This window comes from Porites lutea, chromosome 10 (assembly GCF_958299795.1).
Source record: "Porites lutea chromosome 10, jaPorLute2.1, whole genome shotgun sequence".
Classification (NCBI taxonomy): domain Eukaryota; kingdom Metazoa; phylum Cnidaria; class Anthozoa; order Scleractinia; family Poritidae; genus Porites; species Porites lutea.
The window spans coordinates 12,935,024-12,955,125 of record NC_133210.1 but is presented as its reverse complement, the minus strand read 5'-3'; the positions used below and the strand labels follow the sequence as shown (position 1 = coordinate 12,955,125).

Below are 20,102 nucleotides of genomic sequence, written 5' to 3'. Positions count from 1 at the left end.
TCACTTTTCTTCACCAAAGTGAAATGACACGTCATCCCCAATCAGCATGAAAGGTGCCCACTGCCTCACTTCAGGGAAACCGTTATTTCGCATCCACTTCATGGCCCGGTGAAGACATTCGCTTGCACTTTCTCCTTGGACAAGGTTTTCGTAGAATCTTCTCATGAACTGCTCTGTTGCGTCGTCTTGTAAGGCCCACAATGCCACCAACACTGAGCGTGCACCTGATCCTAAGAATGCTCGAGCGATTCCAACAACGCCTTCTGTTTTGATCTGTCCACGTGCGGTATGGCAACAGCTAAGGACCACCAGTTTGGCTGAGAGTCTAACTTGTGAAATGTCGGTCATTGACAGTAAGTAGTCTGCTTCATGTGGAATCCCCATTGTGGAGTCAGGGGGGGTAAGAGCAATTTCTCCTCTTTCGGCGTCACCATGAGCAGCGATATGTACGAGACTCACTGAGGGTATTCTCTGAAGGACTGCCTGCTTTGTTGCTTTCTCTCCTATTAAAAGGTGAGATTGAGGTAGTAGTCTTGCAATCATCTCTGCTTCTGCTTTCGCACCAGGCAATGGACAGAGAGACCCTAACTCTCCCTTGAAATACACATTCATCACACATGGCTCACCCACAATCAACGCACCAGTTTCGCTGTGAGAGTCCGCTGGACTGTCTAGAATGAGCTTCAGAGTCGTTAAAGAAGGGACGATGCGTATCCTGAAAGAATCTGATAAGTAGGGGTTACTTTCATCAGGTAATGCTGCAAAAGGAACTTGGAAGAAACAGTTATCAGGAACAACAATGATTTCAGATCCTTCTAGCAAGTCTCTTACGGGAGCAATCAACATGTCGTAAACCTGAGAAAGTGTTGGCGGTTCAGGGCCTGTGTATACTTCTTTCTCATCTAAAAGAGGACGCTGGTTGGCGAATGAAGAGAAGAGTGATCGGTCTTCGCATTGCTCTTGAGGTAAAACGTGAAATTTTCTTAAGAAACTTCCGTTTCCAAACAGATCATACACAGAGATTTTGCCGTGCTTGCTAACATAGCTTTCACAAAGTTTCGTTCCTCGGAAAGCTACCGGTTTGCTTTGTTTCAAAACCCACAAAAATATATTGTCATCGTAGTCATAGGAGATGTAAAGGCAGGTGCTCTTGTCACTTTTCTTAATTACTTCCTCGATGCCAACAAACGATTGTGGGTTGATGGATAATTCTTTTTCAACGGAGTAGCGATTTGACATAAGTTTTGCTAGAGCTCTGGCCCGACCAAGTTCAGCAACGTGTAAAGCTTCATAGGGTTTCCCACTAGAACAACTCAATGAACAAAACAGCCGATAGGGAGACGCGTGTTCGTCAAAAAATGATATATTGCGGCAATCTTTGCTTCCTAGAGAATTGAGCATTTTTTCGCAAATTTGAATGCTTGTCCAAAGATTGGATAAGGCTTCAGATTTGTTTCCTGTTATTTTAAAAGAACAATCATTTAGACCAAGAGACGTTTCAAATTGCAATTCCATGTTTCCAGTCCCCCCGCTAATTTCAAGAGCATTCTCAAAATATTTTTGAGCCTTCTCACATTCACCATCATTAAATATCAAAGTTCCTAGTACTATGTAACATGCCGCTTCTCCGTCTTTGTCACCGATTTCGGTCTGTATGGTAAGTCCTTTATGAAGATATTCTTCAGCCTTGGCATATTCTCCAACATATATAAACACAGCTCCTAGGTTTGTGAAGCATGTCGCTTCTCCTAGTCTGTCGCCAATTTCTGTGCTGATGGAAAGTGCTTTATGAAGATATTCTTCAGCCTTGGCATGTTCTCCGACAGAGTGAAACACAGCTCCTAGGTTAATGTAGCATGACGCTACTCCGTGTTTGTCGCCATTTTCTGTTCTGATGGTAAGTGCTTTATGAAGATATTCTTCAGCCTTGGCATATTCTCCGACAGAATGAAACACAGCTCCTAGGTTTCCGTAGCATGACGCTTCTCCGTGTTTGTCGCCAATTTCTGTCTTGATGGTAAGTGCTTTGTGAAGATATTTTTCAGCCTTGGCATATTCTCCGACAGATCGAAACACAGTTCCTAGGTTTATGTAGCATGACGCTTCTCCGTGTTTGTCGCCAATTTCTGTCTTGATGGTAAGTGCTTTGTGAAGATATTCTTCAGCCTTGGCATATTTTCCGACAGATTTGAACACAGTTCCTAGGTTTATGTAGCATGACGCTACTCCGTGTTTGTCGCCAATTTCTGTGTTGATGGTAAGTGCTTTATGATGATATTCTTCAGCCTTGGCATATTCTCCGACAGATAGAAACAGATTTCCTCGGTTTCCGTAGCATGACGCTTCTCCGTGTTTGTCGCCAATTTCTGTGATGATGGTAAGTGCTTTATGAAGATATTTTTCAGCCTTGGCATATTCTCCGACAGATCGAAACACAGTTCCTAGGTTTATGTAGCATGACGCTTCTCCGTGTTTGTCGCCAATTTCTGTCTTGATGGTAAGTGCTTTGTGAAGATATTCTTCAGCCTTGGCATATTTTCCGACAGATTTGAACACAGTTCCTAGGTTTATGTAGCATGACGCTACTCCGTGTTTGTCGCCAATTTCTGTGTTGATGGTAAGTGCTTTATGATGATATTCTTCAGCCTTGGCATATTCTCCGACAGATAGAAACAGATTTCCTCGGTTTCCGTAGCATGACGCTTCTCCGTGTTTGTCGCCAATTTCTGTGATGATGGTAAGTGCTTTATGAAGATATTCTTCAGCCTTGGCATATTCTCCGACAGATTCAAACACAGTTCCTAGGTTTGTGTAGCATGATGCTATTCCGTGTTTGTCGCCAATTTCTGTCATGATGGTAAATGCTTTATGAAGATATTCTTTAGCCTTGGCATATTCTCCGACAGATTGAAACACATTTCCTAGGTTTTCGTAGCATGACGCTTGTACTTCTTTGTCGCCAATTTCTGTGCTGATGGAAAGGGCTTTATGAAGATATTCTTCAGCCTTGGCATGTTCTCCGACAGAGTGAAACACAGCTCCTAGGTTAATGTAGCATGACGCTTCTCCGTGTTTGTCGCTAATTTTTGTCAAGATGATAAGTGCTTTATGAAGATATTCTTCAGCCTTGGCATATTCTCCGACAGATCGAAACACAGCTCCTAGGTTTCCGTAGCATGACGCTTCTCCGTGTTTGTCGCCAATTACTGTGTTGATGGTAAGTGCTTTGTGAAGATATTTTTCAGCCTTGGCATATTCTCCGACAGATCGAAACACAGTTCCTAGGTTTCCGTAGCATGACGCTTCTCCGTGTTTGTCGCCAATTTCTGTGTTGATGGTAAGTGCTTTGTGAAGATATTCTTCAGCCTTGGCATATTCTCCGACAGATCGAAACACAGTTCCTAGGTTTATGTAGCATGACGCTACTCCGTGTTTGTCGCCAATGTCTGTATGGATGGTAAGTGCTTTGTGAAGATATTCTTCAGCCTTGGCATATTTTCCGACAGATTTGAACACAGCTCCTAGGTTTCTGTAGCATGTCGCTTCTTCTTCTTCTCTGTCGCCAATTTCTGTGATGATGGTAAGTGCTTTATGAAGATATTCTTCAGCCTTGGCATATTCTCCGACAGATAGAAACACAGTTCCTAGGTTTATGTAGCATGACGCTTCTACGTGTTCGTCGCCAATTTCTGTTCTGATGGAAAGTGCTTTATGAAGATATTCTTCAGCATTGGCATATTTTCCGACAGACTGAAACACATTTCCTAGGTGCATGTAGCATGACGCTTCTCCGTGTTTGTCTTCGATTTCTTTGTAAACGCAGAGTGCAATTTTGAGGATTGCTTGTGCTTCCTGGTATTCACTTTGTTGGAAGTACAGTTTTGATAACATCAAGGCTGTGTTACCTTCTTCTTTTTTTCTCTTACGATTACGAAGTAGGACTAAAAGCTTTTTGCCAGATTCTATAGCTGGTGAAAGTTTCGTAATAGCAGCATTTCCATAAAACAGCTTCTTATACAGCGCTATACTCACTATTGTGGCAAGTTCATGTTCGTTTTCTAAGGTTTTGTTGTTTAGTAGTATTAAGCACTCGTTCCACAGCTCGATAGCCTGGACAACTCGTTTAGTGTTTGAAAGAAAATCTGCGACAATCATGCCATGGTGAATAGCTTCTTGAACCTTCACCATATGGGTCTGTTTTGAAACATAAACAGGTAAAAAGACAAGACCAGAATAATTAGCAAATAGTTCTACGGAAATAGAAGTAATCTTAAATAAAAAAAATAAGGAAGCCAGTTAGAAACGTTATAATAATAAGCTTTTGGCTCAAGAAATAGCTACGAAAACATTAACTTATACGTAACGACTCTGTGGTCTGGTCAGGTGTCATTTAAGAGTGTAAATTAAGCTGATGCTGTCGTAGCTGTGATTCCACGAAACATTCTGTTTCGGTTACATGGACTTACCCAGGAATACACAGTTACGAAAGATTTCGGTTACCCGAATCGTCAAAATAAAGCTTCTTACATTTAAAAGCAGTTAACTTGTTGAAGTAAATGATCATGAATTCTGTTTGTTGAAATTTAAGTCTATAGAACGTGTATCCGCAGTCTTGTATTTACAAGAAATCTTTTAGTTCTCAGGTTTCTTTGCATTTATGAAAAATGTGGTTTCTCTTGTAGAATTTTATGTTAGGAACAACTATTTTGGAAGAATTAAAAGAACGCATAAAAGGTTGAAAGGCATGTGACATACATTAAAATTCCTAACATTGATAAGCTTGCATCATTTCTTTAAAATTCGATAGAGTTTATATTGTAATATTAAGTGGCAAACAATATGTTTAGTAATTTAATTGATAAGTAAAGTTGGGAATCTCCTCTGAAAGGCTCAACAGAGCTTGCCGAGATCTCCTGCTCATGTATAGCTACAAAAACCAAATGTACAATATTATTTTTTACAATATTGGGCGAATAAAATAAAAATAATAATCAACCTGAATAATAATATTTCATACATACATACATACATTTTATTGAATACATATCCATCTGGGTTCTTCAGTGATCAATAAGGATTGCATGCATGTAATAATGATTTAAGACTATAAAGAAAACCTATCAGTAGAACGCAAATAATTATGTACAGGAATATATTACATGTAAGTCTAAGAAAGAAGGAACTTTCTATAGATAATTTGGTTTGAAAAGAGGAGGCTTTAAACTCGAAAGTAGGAGGTAAAGCTAAAGAAAACGACAACAAAATGGAGCGTCAAGGATTTTAAGTCCAATAATTCTTTTGAACGCACGAGGAGCTAAGCACTTCCGGAATCACTTGCCTTATTGTTATATCTTGCATGAAGGTCACACTTCATCGCCGCTTGAGGATCCTCGGACAGAGTTTGTGATTGGGGATTTTAAAAACTGCAGAAGTATCTAATTGCGTCACAAGTTGCCAACGACTGGCTAGTCCAGTCTTAGGATTTAGAAAAATCTGATTCAGTTCTTAGTACACATCCTTAGGCTGCCTGAATGATTCAAGTTTAGTAACTGTTACGCACAGAGACGAAATTATTCGTGTGTAAATTTTACAAAATCGCTTATTTAAGGGGAAATGTAATTACACCAGACCCCGGTTGTTGCTATCTATCGGATAAATCACTATCCAGCGGAGTAAAACAATCTTATTATCCCTGTGTATCAGGTGGGGGGGGGGGGGGGGGGTGGGGGGCACGACTTAGCGAAATTTCGTGTACCTATGATCCACCGATTTATGACATCACATCCGGTTGCAGGGTTGCTGCTCTGTTTTCGCGCGAAGTACAAAGATGGACGCCCGATGCTATTTGGTTTCCTCGTTATTTTTACCCACAGGCTAACGGAATTATGTATCGAGAATGCCAAGAATATTAAGAAGGTATATAGCCGGCCTTTGAAGCAAATGTCATGACCAAACAAAGAAGTTTTAGTATTATTTTAACGATAAATATCATGCAGCTGCGAGGAATGTCATGGCTAGTCTTGCGATGTTTCAAAACGAGTGTCGTTAACGTTTTGCGGCTTTTGCGGCCTCTGATTTAGAGAAGTCATCAATCAAAATATAATCCCTGCTGTGGATAGAGATTTACGCATTTGAACAACCGTGGCCAGCTCTTTTTTCATGTACCAGCACGTAACACTTTGCTATTTCGAAGGAGCTTAAATCAAATGTTCCTTTATTCCACCGTAATGATCGTTATTATCTGGGATAACTCATTCGGAAAACCGTCTTAGCTCAAAGTCAGTTGTCAGTCAAGTCGTTAAAAAATTATTCCCCTTGAACCAAAGTTCGAAGCAAAGCCAGCAGCCCTCATTAAAGGCCAGCGGGATTTGAAAAGCTCATCGACAACGGATTGCAAGTTGCATAATTGAAGTTATATGATTATCTAAGCTTAAATGGCTCTGCTTTGGCCGAAAAAAGAAAAAAAATACTAGGTCAGCTAGAAAGTGCCCCCAAAAGATGATTTAAATGAAGGTAATGTTTGTAAGACCTCATTTTTGTAGAACAAATACAAAGCAATTCAGTATCCTTTACCGAGGACCTAAAATCTGGAATTCGTTGCCTATTTCACTAATTAGTTCTCCTTCTATATTTGTTTTTTTAAAAAAATTAAAGAATTATCTCACTGATAGCCGATCTGTCGCTTAATTTTCTGATTTTGCTCACTCTGCACTCAGCCATGAATTTAGTTCATTAAGGCCAGCGGGATGTGAAGAGCTCGTCGACAACGGATTGCAAATTGCATAATTGAAGTGATTTGATTATGTAAGCTTAAATGGCTCTGCTTTGGCCGAAAAAGGAAAAAAAATACTAGGTCAGCTAGAGAGTGCCACCCAAAAGATGATTTAAAGGAAGGTAACGCTTGTGGCCATTGTGGCGAAGCCTCGACCAAACTGACCGAATTGATCGCCGGGCTGGACAAGCTATTAGACCTAATAGCATTGATCGTTTAGCAGGGAAACCACACCATGACTCGGAATAAAATCTCTCTGCAAGCATTCTCTTCACAACTACTCGAGCAAAGAGCTTTATAGCGATACTGGGGAATTCGATCCCTTGATAATTGTTAGTGCAGTCTCTTTTGGCCGGCCTGTTTTTGTATAGTCTCCCTCGCAGCCGTTAATTGGATGTCACGCAACGCTCTCCCAATTTTTGTACAGTGACTATGTTTGCGTCTCTCATCATTGTGGTACCTTTTTTCCCTCTAGCACAGCCAGAGTATCACCATCCTGGCCGCGCGCTTTTCCAGGTGCAGGTACTCCAGGGCCTCTTTCAGCTCCACTTTAGTAGGTTCATTATCCAAAGTAAGCACGCTGTGGCGTTCAGTGCTTCCAAAGACACCATATTCTCTCTGGCAGGCAGCTCAGGGTAATTTTCTACCCAGCGCATCTGTTGCGCTCGGTCCTGGATTATCTCGCCCGTAGCAAAGTTTAAGGGGGCTGTTTTTTTTTCTGAGAACGACCAAGTGCCTGCTTGATTTCATCGTACATATGGCCTTAATAATATGTCTTAACAGCAGAATGAATACTAGCACAGAGTTCAGGCCAGTATTCATTTGCACAGCGTCTGTTGCATCGTTGCACATTACTACGTGCTGCCTCTAGAACCGGTAGATTTTGTTCACTTGGGCAGGTCTTTTATCCAATTAACACTTTTCTCTTTTCTTCTATCTGGAGTTATTGTCTCTATATGCCCCTCGAACAGTCTGCAGATTTGTTTTTCTTCTTGCCGAAGTTGGGTATGGCTGATCCATTGACTGCATCCCTGAGGTAATCCAATCTTTCTTGGACTTTTCCAATTAATAGAGAGGCTGGGGGACAGATTTCTCAAGCGTAGTTATGAACTCCTTCACTTCCTGTGCATCGTGAGTCTTGCTGACGTCAAGGCATGGTTTGCACACAGTCTTTGTGTGGTAGATTCTCTTTGCCTGTAGTTTGACTACACCAGGGAATGGTCAGTGTCATCTTCTGAGCTGTCATGAAGGCTACGTGTAAGCTTGATGCACGATAGGATAGCTCGCCTTGTGAGGATGTATTCGAGATAATGCCAATGTTTTGGGTAATGTGAATCGAATATCCTCTTGTGCGATCAGATGATGGAATTATCCGAGTGAAAGTGAAGCCCAAGAGGTTAAGTGGTGTGTCAGAGGAGGGTGATGGGTCCTTTTCATAGGTATGCAGGCGTCTGTCGTTAAGCTTCGAATTTCCACTGAGTGTATTTTATTTACCTTCTTATGAGTTTGCGCCATCTGGTGAATCTCTACTGTTATGTGATAATGGTCACCTACACATGCGCATACCATTATTGAACTTTTTTGAAAAAATAGCTCATATGTCAGTGGTGTGAGCGTATGTATCGTTCTGGTTTTGTGGCTTTGTGTGTTCGGATGTCTGTGGCAGGGACCAATAAGGTTGAAGGTACTATGAGTTGATGCTAGGAACCAATGAGATTTTGGCACTTAAACATGGCATTGCTAAAGGTCAAACAAGAGCACTTTGAGACCGCAACCTTGATTCTTCACAATTTTTTCGTCTTTTATTACTGCTAAAGGTGTTTAGAAGCATAACATTTAAATACCTTGATGATTAAAACACTCAGTACAGTGATGCAGCTGTTTAACGGTTCCAGTATTTTCGTGTGGGTGCTGCTTCAAGACATTTCTGACCTAATTCAGCTATCGCAAACGGTACAACGGACGTATTTCATAATTTATGAGTTCTGTTTCACCTGCTTCAGGGTAGAGTATAAAAGATCATATATTTTTTCAAAGTTCTTTTAATGAAACACTAACTGATATTTAGATATGGACTTAAATTCGGAAGTACATGTGTGCGGCCTATAAATTGTGGTTTTAAAAGTTTAAAACGCAGTTTATTTTTTTGTTTGAAAGCTGTACCGAGTAAGTTAATCCTGTAAAAAAGCTTTGTTCTCTCGCTTACAAAGCTCAACAGACCTTCTTAGTTCCAGCAAAAAAACATGAGTTAAGTGAAACATGCTTGCTGCTTAAGAGTCATTATAGTTATTGAAACGTATTTTATTCAGTAAAGATGCGTAACCTAAGTAGAAACAATAGCGTTAGGCAATAAAAATTTAAAGAAGTTAGTTGACAAAATAATTAGATATTGTTTTATTAAGTGGAATAACATGATATTAGTAGAAATATATTGCGGCAGTTCGATAATGTTATGGGAAGTAAATAAATGTTAGGCTGTCGTCCTTAACGTTGCATGAAGCATGATTTAATTGCAGATGTTGTAAAGCCGAGGCAATTTCATAAAATCGTTTGATCAAATTTTCCAGTAAACAATTTGCGTTTTTTCACGTACGAATTGTAAAAGAGACAAAGTGCAACAACGTCACGTGCAAATTGTGTGCATGAGTTATTTGTTATAATCCTCCTTACTGGATTACTCGGTGTGATAACTCGAATTCTCTCACTACGAACCACGAAATGGTCAAAGTCCAACACTTTCACGTGCAAACTGTAATCTGAATAGTAATAATAGTAACTTGAACGTATGAAGACCTCTTTAGCTTTGTAACTAGTGCCTTAAGTAAAGGCTCTTTTCATTTAAGAAACAATAACTTATAACACTTGTAGAATCAGGTCGTCAGGGTGAAAGACTGTTTCATTTTAAAGTATAGAATCACACGTGACAACCTCGTGAATAATGATGATGCAACCAACTACAACAATTATGGAAAACGTGACATTTCTTAGCTATTCGGTATTCGACGAGCTTCATTATCTTAAGACACCATGAGGAAACCTTGAAACTTTTGAGTCTTCCCTCTAAGCAACGTTTGGTGAGTTGATATACATATTATTTTAACAATTTGTTTATTTTGCACCAGATGTTCGAAGGAAAGACTAAGAAAAGTGAATCTGTAGTATGATGATCGACTCAGCTGTGCCCAGCGTTTCGCGTTTTCATTAATGTACAACAATACCCAATTTCGCACACAAGTAGGCTAAATTTGGGACTAAAACAGTAGATTGTTGATACGTTTACACAGAAGCATTCAAAATAGCTCGTGCATGTTAAACGTGCCTATGTTAGAAAATAAAGGCAAACGTCTCTTCTCTGCAATATTATCAGTAGTATAGTAGAAATGAAATGGACCCGCTTTTTACGGAGAAATCACATTCACTTGCGGAGGAATGCAGTAACGCTGATAACGTCATAACCCTTTGTCTTTATCTCCCATAATTAAAATACTGAGGAATCTCATTAAGGTAAAGTTATGCGCTATTTTAAGTGACTCATTCTGTTGGACAGGTTTTCTGGTAATTTCTAGGTCGATGGAGGCCCTGCTTTTTGTTCCTTGACTAAAAACTAAGAAAACTATTCATTGCTTGGTATATATTGTCACTTAGTCGTTACGTAATTATGCAAGTTCTACTGGCTGCCGCTTTCATTGTCCAACAAATTGTTCAAATCCCAGCTCATTGATTCTTGGCTTGTAAATCGTGCAAATTTAATGAGAACAAAATGCAAAATATCACTTTTTACCACGAAAAACAATTTTCACTTTCCTCCCTATTTTTCTTTTCCACATTACAATAGACCTTTGTCACACGGCGGCCATTTTGTCTCAGGAGAGTTAAAAAGCTTTGTTTATGCACGGCTAGCCTCGTTCTCTCTACGAGGCTAGCCGTGCATAAACAAAGCTTTTAAATCTCCTGAGACAAAATGGCCGCCGCGTGACAAAGGTCTATTGCTTTCCTACCACCACCACCACCACATTTCTATTGTTTTCATCCACCACCAGGAAATAGATCCACTGGCAGAAAATAGAACTTGCATAATTATGTGACGAGGCCTTCATAGTATGGAATGCCGTTTGTATCAAAAATACTTCTTACCATATGTAAACCTTTACATTAAATATATAAAACATTTTGCTTTATGAATAAAACTTCTTAATTTTAGTGTTAAGGTTATAGTCGTTATAGTTATAGTGTTAAGGTTATAGGTTATAGTTAGTAAGGTTAAATTCGCGGCAAATTCTTTCTGAAAGGGCAATTAACCGATCCGCAACTTCTAATTCTTCAGTAAAAATACTTTGCCTCAACTCTTCGTAGGGAAGTTCTTCAATAAATCGTTTGAATTCATCGCGCAAAATGCATGTAAAATCATCCGCCATGATGGAGGACTAAAAAAGAGACTGCGAACCAACCCTTTGCAAAGCAACCACCCCTGCACCTTTCAGGATTGCGTGACAAGTTTTATATATTGACAAGTTTTATATATCGTGAAAAGTTTTATATTTTTCAACAAGTTTTATATATTTTGTAACAAGTTTTAATTGTGCACCATAACCTTAATACTAAAATTAAGAAGTTTTATTCATAAAGCAAAATGTTTTATATATTTAATGTAAAGGTTTACATATGGTAAGAAGTATTTTTGATACAAACGGCATTCCATATCATAGACTGTAATGCCGGGTTAGCGCGCGCTCTTCAATTTTGGAATAACGTCGTGCAGCGTCTTACCTTAGGTAGGGTGTACATATTGTAACGGTTCTAACTACTTGGTCAGTTGCCCAGACGAAGTCTTTTAATAAAGACGAAATATCGGCAAGAGTCGTTTTTTCCAGGCTTTTGACCTTATTCTGGAATTATCATCCTGACTTTGGATGTTGTTTGATGTACTATTATCCGTGTCATATACTACTATTATCCATGAGGTCCATATTTTGTCAACACACCACATTAAAGTCCTGGTTAAATCAGAAGCAACAATGGACCATGCTTTTAAACTATGTTTAAAATGTGGAGGGCGTGAGCAGTTCCGTAAGAGCAGTATGGTTTTTAATTGATGTAGATAAAGAAATTAGGATCTAATTGTAATTGTTGGTAAGCCGCAGTCATCTTGAGGTGGATAACGATGGGCCTGCTTGGTGTTTTCTGCTCGATATTTCAGTTTCTGTGAAGTAAATGATTGACCAGCATTGAAAGGCATTCAGCAGGATTCTTTCATAAGAACCCAACGAATGTATTCTGTAAAACATCTTTTGGAAAACGAAAAATATTGCCATGCAATTTCTATAGCTTGAGAAAGGCTGAAAATTTCTAGATGATTGTTCCATTCCTCTATATACGTTTCGAAGTGTTTTTATCAACTCCCTATATACGATTTTCGGAAGTTGACATATCACTTTCCAGATGTGGTCACCATGTTTGCTAGAAAGAACACCTAAATTTTGGTTTCGAGAACAGTCACGGAAAAAGGTGTCAGAAAATCCCTAGTTTTCGTAAACGATAAATAACAATAGCTAAGTGATCAGGAACCAAAACGTAATAATAAGAAAACCTAATAGATTCCAAAAGCTAAATTTGACCGGGAAAACCGTACAGAAAAAACGTTAATAAAGCTGCCTATTTTACAATGCATGGTTAAGCTTAAATTAGCAGTCTTGATGGCCTTATACAAGTTTTAAGGTATTTAGGAGAAACCAGACACTGGGTGCCCCTGTTCTATGCAAACTGCTGACTCTTGTTTAAGCAGGCGATCTAATTCCAGACATTCTTAAAATTGGACTTTGCCTGGTTGCTTATCCCTAAAACCCGGCCATCAGTTGGTTATTGTTTGCTTTCGTTTTGTAAACCCCAAATTGTAATATATCTTCTGCATGTCGTAGTAAACAGTAAGACCTTGCATTGGTTATATATCGTGGGGCCAAACTATTCATTAGGTCAATATTGGTAGTCAGACATCTTTATCTATCTTCAGAACAATATTTGCAAAATTAAAGCCAGTTTTTGCCGCAGACAGACGAAATCATTCGCTGATGAACCTGAATGACTTACTCGATACTTTCTCTAGAGCTCATGCAAAAATAAGACATACAATGAGAACTCAGCCTTTTATAACATCATGATAACTTTTAGGTCCCACTAGAGCTTATTAGGAACAGTGATTTTGATTATCAAGAATATTCTGAGAAGCGGGTTTCATCAAAAGCCGCAAACCACAAAGAAACTGGATCTAATGCCTTCCGGACCTTTGTGGTAACGAGGTTTGGTGTTTTTTATAACCGTATAAAAACTGTATCCTACTGATTTATTTTAAATTTTTGCCTTAAGTTTTTTTGCCTTTTCAAGAATAATTTCTATTAATAATAACTACTTTCACTTAATGAACATTCAAGTCCTTTATTTAAAGATCTAAATGTTGTCAAGTTGTTTGACATTATCACCCTTCAACTTGCATTATTTATGTATTAAAAGCTTCTTCCTCTGTTACGCTTTAAGAAAAACCTCAAGCTAATTCTTCTTGAAAACTGCTGAAATTGTAAAGTATTTTAACACCATAAGTCTTCTGCTTTCCGTTGTATTTTTTGTTTTGGTGTTGAGTGCGCATGCGCGCGCGTGTGTTTTGTGTTTGGGTGTTATGTTTGGGTGTGTGTGTGTGGTATCTGACCCAAATAATTATAGATAAATCACCTACGCATGGCTGACATTTTTCTTAATAATGATAATAATAATAATAATAATAATAATAATAATAATAATGGTTTATTAACAGATCCACAGAGCTTTAGTTCCTATGGTTATTTCGGGCAGCCTGTACTCATCGGCCATATTTCTGTATACTGTTGGGAACAAATAAACTTGTTTTTGTTGTCCTGGTCAGGGTCGAGTTGTTTTAGCACGTCAGGATAAAACTCTACTGAAGTCTGATTGTTCTCTGAGAGTTTGAATTTTAAATGCTTTAGGATGTAAAAAATTTAAAATTGTAAACAAACCTGAAAGAAAGTTAACGCTTGAAGGAGGCAATTGACCCGATATTGTGCCTGCTCGGCGTTTTTACTCGATATTTCAGTTTCTGTGAAATAAAATATTGATCATAATCAGGAGGACATTCACCATAATTCTTTTGAAACTGAATACAATTATCATGATTTTCGAGATTATATAATGACTGAAATTTTTGTAAAAATTATGCAATTTAAATAAAACAGTTTAAGATTATATAGAACAATTGCAACAATCATTGTTGTACCCTGCATTCATTTAATCTTCAGTTGGTTATTGCTTCTTGTCGACCACTTACGCAGTACAAAGGTTAACCACATAGCATAGCTACAAAGTAAGTTATGCTTAAGTATCTATAAATGATAAGAAAAAGAAAACAAATCTGTACTCACAGGAATCTTGATGTGTTCACTGCAGTTGTGTATGCTAGTTCATGGAAGCTCAGTTAAGGGGTGTGGCCTAGCTTTGCTTCAAGTAAGGAAATATATGGTATATGACATCAGCGTTCGAAAATGAAACAATTCATCACTGGTCTTAAAATTAATGCGATAAATTTCGGATTATGGTAAGGTTTTAAAAACTATAAATTACAAGGAATAGAAACCAAATTGTTGTCACAGAGTTGCGTACATGTCTACGGGAATGGCCAGAGAACGAGTGTTTTGGAAGCATAGTAATGGGGGCATAGCTTATGCTTGAAGTAGGGATAAATATGGCAAAGCATAGCATGGCATAGCATACATACATACATACATACATACATACATACATGTTTTTATTTGGAGTGTTATACAATAAATAGTATATCAACTATTTCCAAATAACGAAAGTTACAAACAAGAAAAATTCCTAACCATATATATCGCTAACAAGTTAGCATGACGTCAGCGTTCAAAAACGAAACAATTGATCATTGTTTGACAACCTATTAACATCACATCGATTATGGTAAGGTTTTCTTGATTAGTCCACAACGAAACAAAAGGTGTTAGGTTACGGAAACTGTTTGCCCTTTTTTTCGGTTCGCAGAAGTTGCTTTTCTGGAGGAGAGGAGCGACCCCCTTCCCCACCCCCCACCGGCCATGCATATTTCGTCAATTTCAACAAGTGCCTTTATTAAAACGTGCGACACAAGTGTAGTTTTAAAGCTACAATGTTTAAAAATGCAAGCATGTTTCCTAGTAATTATTTCAGTTCAAAGCAGTTGTCTAATGGATGTATTAGGGTCGGAACCCCTCCGATCCCCTCACCATGGGTCGGCCACTAAACTAGAAAAAAGCAACAGATTTAATAGATTGAATATTTGACACAAATAGGATTTTGGATCAATTTAGGTTTGTGGGAAACTGCTCACCTACCCCTCCCCTAAGCCATCATTTTGCCCTAAGTAAGAAGTAAGTGTAAATGTTAGCATAGGGGAGGGGTAGGTGGGCGGTTTCCCAGAAACCTAAATTGATCCAGGATTTTCATGTTTCATGCCGATTCACGTGTAAAGCTTCAAGTCACGTTGTATGTTATCTCTTATGTAAGAATATGCCATAATAGCATAACCTAAGATAACAATAATTATTCCATATAGAGTTTATGTCATATTTTGTCTGGGCGACGCCCAATCAGGCGATTAGGGCGGGCCGTGTTTTATAGACCTATTTGGCTATCGATCCTTTTAAGTTTGTACTTTCATGAAGTACTAGAGCAGTTAAAAAATGAAATTTACACAGATTTTCACTTGGAAAAGGCTCTTCGTTTTGTGATACAGTACGCTTGAATTTCTAAGCTTTTGCGTGACGCTGCATTTCAGCTGTCATGTTGGTTAAAAAAGTGACTTATTTTAAGGGATTTTGCTATTTAAACAGTCATTTTATTAGGAAAGGTACTGCCTTAATGTTTATAAGTTCCTTGAGAGATGAATTCAGCAAAACTCAGTGACAGAAGATTTTTTTAATCAACTCCCTATATACGATTTTCGGAAGTTGACATATCACTTTTCAGATGTGGCCAGCACACAACAGTCACGGAAACAGGTATCAGAAAATCCCTAGTTTTCGTAAACGATAAATAACAATAGCTAAGTGATCAGGAACCAAAACGTAATAATGAGAAACCCTAGTAGATTCCCAAAGCTAAATTTGACCGGAATTACCGTACAGAAAAAACATTAATAAAGCTGCCTATTTTACAATGCATGGTTAAGCTTAAATTAGCAGTCTTGATGGCCTTATACAAGTTTTGAGGTATTTAGGAGAAACCAGTCTCTGGGTGCCCCTGTTCTATGCAAACTGCTGACTCTTGTTTAAGCAGGCGATTTAATTCCAATCATTCTTGAAATTGGATTTCCCCCAGTTGCTTCGTTTATCCCTAAAACCCGGCCTTCAATTGGTTATTGTTTGCTTTCGTTTTGTAAACCCCAAATTGTAATATATCTTCTGCATGTCGTAGAAAACATTAAACGTGGCATTGGTTATATATCGTGGGGCCAAACTATTCATGGCGTCAATATTGGAGGCCACACATCTTTATCTATCTTCACAACAATCTTTGCAAAATTAAAGCCAATTTTAGCCGCAGGTGGACGAAATCGTTCGCTCATGAGCCAACAACACTTTCTCTAGAGCTCATGCAAAATTTTAGTTATACTATGAGAACCAAGTCTCTTCTGAAAACTCAGCCTTTTATAGCATCATGATAACTTTTAGGTAGCATTAGAGCTTATTAGAAACAGTGATTTTGATTATCAAGAATGTTCTGAGCAGTGGGTTTCATCAAAAGCCGCAAACCACAAAGAAACTGGATCTAATACCTTCCGGACCTCGGTGGTAACGAGGCTTGGTGTTTTTATAACTGTACAAAAACTGTATCCTCCTGATTTATATCAAAATCAAATTTTTTTTTTGCCTTATTAAGAATAATTTCTATTAAGAATAATTACTTTCACTTTATAAACATTTAAGTCCTTCACTCAAAGATCTAAATGTTGTCAAGTTGTTTGACATTATCTCCCTTCAACTCGCATTATTTATGTAATGCTTCTTCCTCTCCGAGTTACGCTTTAGGAAAAACCTCAAGCTAATTCTTCTTGAAAACTACTGAAAATTGTAAAGTATTTTAACACCATAATTCTTCTGCTTTCCGTTCTTTTTCTACTTTGACATCCTTAACTTTCTTTAATTTTTTTGTTTTGGTGTTGAGCGCGCATGCGCGCGTGTGTGTTTTGTGTGTGTGTGTGTGCTATCTGACCCAAATATTGTAGATAAATCACCTACGTATGGCTGACATTTTTCTTAATAATAATAATGATAGTAATAATAATAATGGTTTATTAACAGATCCACCGATCTTTAGCTCCTATAGTTATTTGGGGCAGCCTGTACTCCTCGGTCATATTTCTGTACGCTGTTGGAACAAATAAAGTTGTTGTTGATGTCCTGGTCAGGGTCGAGTTGTTTTAGCACGTCAGGGTAAAACTCTACTGAGGTCTGATTCTTCTCTGAGAGTTTGAATTTTAAATGCTTTAGGATGTAAAAAAAATTAAAATTGTAAACAAATCTGAAAGAAACTTAACGCTTGAAGGAGGCGATTGACGCGATATTGTGCCTGCTCGGCGTTTTTACTCGATATTTCAGTTTCTGTGAAATAGATATATTGATCATAATCAGGAGGACATTCACCATAATTCTTTTGAAACTGAATGCAATTATGATGATTTTCGAGATTATATAATGACTGAAATTTTTGTAGAAATTACTCAATTTAAATGAAACAGTTTAAGATTATATAGAACAATTGCAACAATCATTGTTGTACCCTGCATTCATTTAATCTTCAGTTGGTTATTGCTTTTTGTGGACCACTTCCTCAGAACAAAGGTTAACCACATAGCATAGCTACAAAGTAAGTTATGCTTAAGTATCTCTCATGTGATAAGGAAAAGAAAACAAATCTGTACTCACAGGAATCTCGATGTGTCCACTGCAGTTGTGTATGCTAGTTCATGGAAGCTCAGTTAAGGGGTGTGGCCTAGCTTTGCTTCAAGTAAGGAAATATATGGTATGACATCAGCGTTCGAAAATGAAACAGTTCATCACTGGTCTTAAAATTAATGTAATAAATTTCCGATTATGGTAAGGTTTTGAGAACTATAAATTATAAGGAAAAGAAACCAAATCGTTGTCACAGAGTTGCGTACATGTTTACCGGAATGGCCGGGGAGGGAGTGTTTTGGAAGCATAGTAATGAGGGCATAGCTTATGCTTGAAGTAGGGATAAATATGGAAAAGCATAGCACAGCATAGCATACACACATACATACATGTTTTTTATTTGGAGTGGGTTTCATCAAAAGCCGCAAACCACAAAGAAACTGGATCTAATGCCTTTCGGACCTTGGTGGTAACGAGGTTTGGTGTTTTTTATAACTGTATAAAAACTTATCGTACTGATTTATTTTAAATTTTTGCCTTAAGATTTTTTTTGTTGTTTTAAGAATAATTTCGATTAAGAATAATTACTTTCACGTTATGGACATTCAAGTCCTTTTTTTAAAGATCTAAATGTTGTCAAGTTGTTTGACATTATCACCCTTCAACTTGCATTATTTATGTAATGCTTCTTCCTCGCCGAGTTTCGCTTTAAGAAAAACCTCAAGCTAATGCTTCTTGAAAACTACTGAAAATTGTAAAGTATTTTAACACCATAATTCTTCTTCTTTCCGTTGTTTTTCTACTTTGACATCCTTAATTTTCTTTATTTTGTTTGTTTTGGTGTTGAGTGCGCATGCGCGCGTGTGTTTTGTGTTTGGGTGTTATGTTTGGGTGTGTGTGTGTGGTATCTGACCCAAATAATTGTAGATACCGTATTTATTCGATTAACCGCCCTGGGCGCTTATTAAATTATTGGACCTTGAGAGTGAGCGTTTATTCGAGGCTGGGCGCTTATTAAATTTTCACCATTTTAAGCAAGTGAAGTATGTTTATTTTGCAACAAAACAATAAATGCTAATAACAAAACGCGAAGAAGTAACAAAGCAAGGTTTCTGTAAAATACTCTGAAGAAACAAAACTCCTTCCTCGGGGAAGTCTCTTAATAGAATTTATTCACTCAAGTGGGTGGGGTGGAGGTGAGCGCTTATTTGAGTTTGATTGGGAGGAGGAGGGGGTGGGCGCTTATTCGAGGCTCGGCGCTTACTAACTTTTTCTGCCTTTAGGAAGGGCGCTTATTCGAGGTGGGCGCTAATTCGAGGTTGGGCGCTTATTCGAATAAATACGGTAAATCACCTACGTAAGGCTGACATTTTTCTTAATAATAATAATAATAATAATAATAATAATAATAATAATTATAATAATAATAATAATAATAATAATAATGGTTTATTAACAGATCCACAGATCTTTAGCTCCTATAGTTATTTGGGGCAGCCTGTACTCCTCGGCCATATTTCTATATACTGTTGGGAATAAATAAAGTTGTTGTTGTTGTCCTGGTCAGGGTCGAGTTCTTTTAGCACGTCAGGGTAAATCTCTACTGAAGTCTGATTCTTCTCTGAGAGTTTGAATTTTAAATGCTTTAGGATGTAAAAGATTTAAAATTGTAAACAAACCTGAAAGAAACTTAACGCTTGAAGGAGGCGATTGACGCGATATTGTGCCTGCTCGGCGTTTTTACTCCATATTTCAGTTTCTGTGAACTAAAATATTGATCCTAATCAGGAGGTCATTCACCATAATTCTGTTGAAACTGAATGCAATTATGATGATTTTCGAGATTATATAATGACTGAAATTTTTGTAGAAATTACGCAATTTAAATAAAACAGTTTAAGATTAATTATATAGAACAACTGCAACAATCATTGTTGTACCCTTCATTCATTTAATCTACAGTTGGTTATTGCTTCTTGTCGACCACTTAGGCAGTACAAAGGTTAACCACATAGCATAGCTACAAAGTAAGTTATGCTTAAGTATCTATAAATGAGAAGGAAAAGAAAACAAATCTGTACTCACAGGAATCTCGATGTGTCCACTGCAGTTGTGTATGCTAGTTCATGGAAGCTCAGTTGAGGGGTGTGGCCTAGCTTTGCTTCAAGTAAGGAAATATATGGTATATGACATCAGCGTTCGAAAATGAAACAATTCATCACTGGTCTTAAAATTAATGTGATAATTTTCCGATTTTGGTAAGGTTTTAAAACCTATAAATTTTAAGGAATAAGACCAAATTGTTGTCACAGAGTTGCGTACATGTCTACCGGAGTGACCAGAGAGGGAGTGTTTTGGAAGCATAGTAATGGGGGCAT

The 20,102-nt window shown here is 37.9% G+C and overlaps 1 protein-coding gene across 1 annotated transcript in view; it reads right to left on the bottom strand.

Annotated features, from left to right (window-relative positions):
• The window catches only part of LOC140949534 (uncharacterized), a 75,505-nt gene continuing 55,403 nt past the window's right edge, over positions 1 to 20,102 (bottom strand). Inside the window, exon 2 of the mRNA XM_073398696.1 lies at positions 1 to 3,774. Within this exon, the coding sequence (XP_073254797.1) occupies positions 1 to 3,774 (3,774 nt within the window). The remainder of the gene's footprint in view (positions 3,775 to 20,102) is intronic.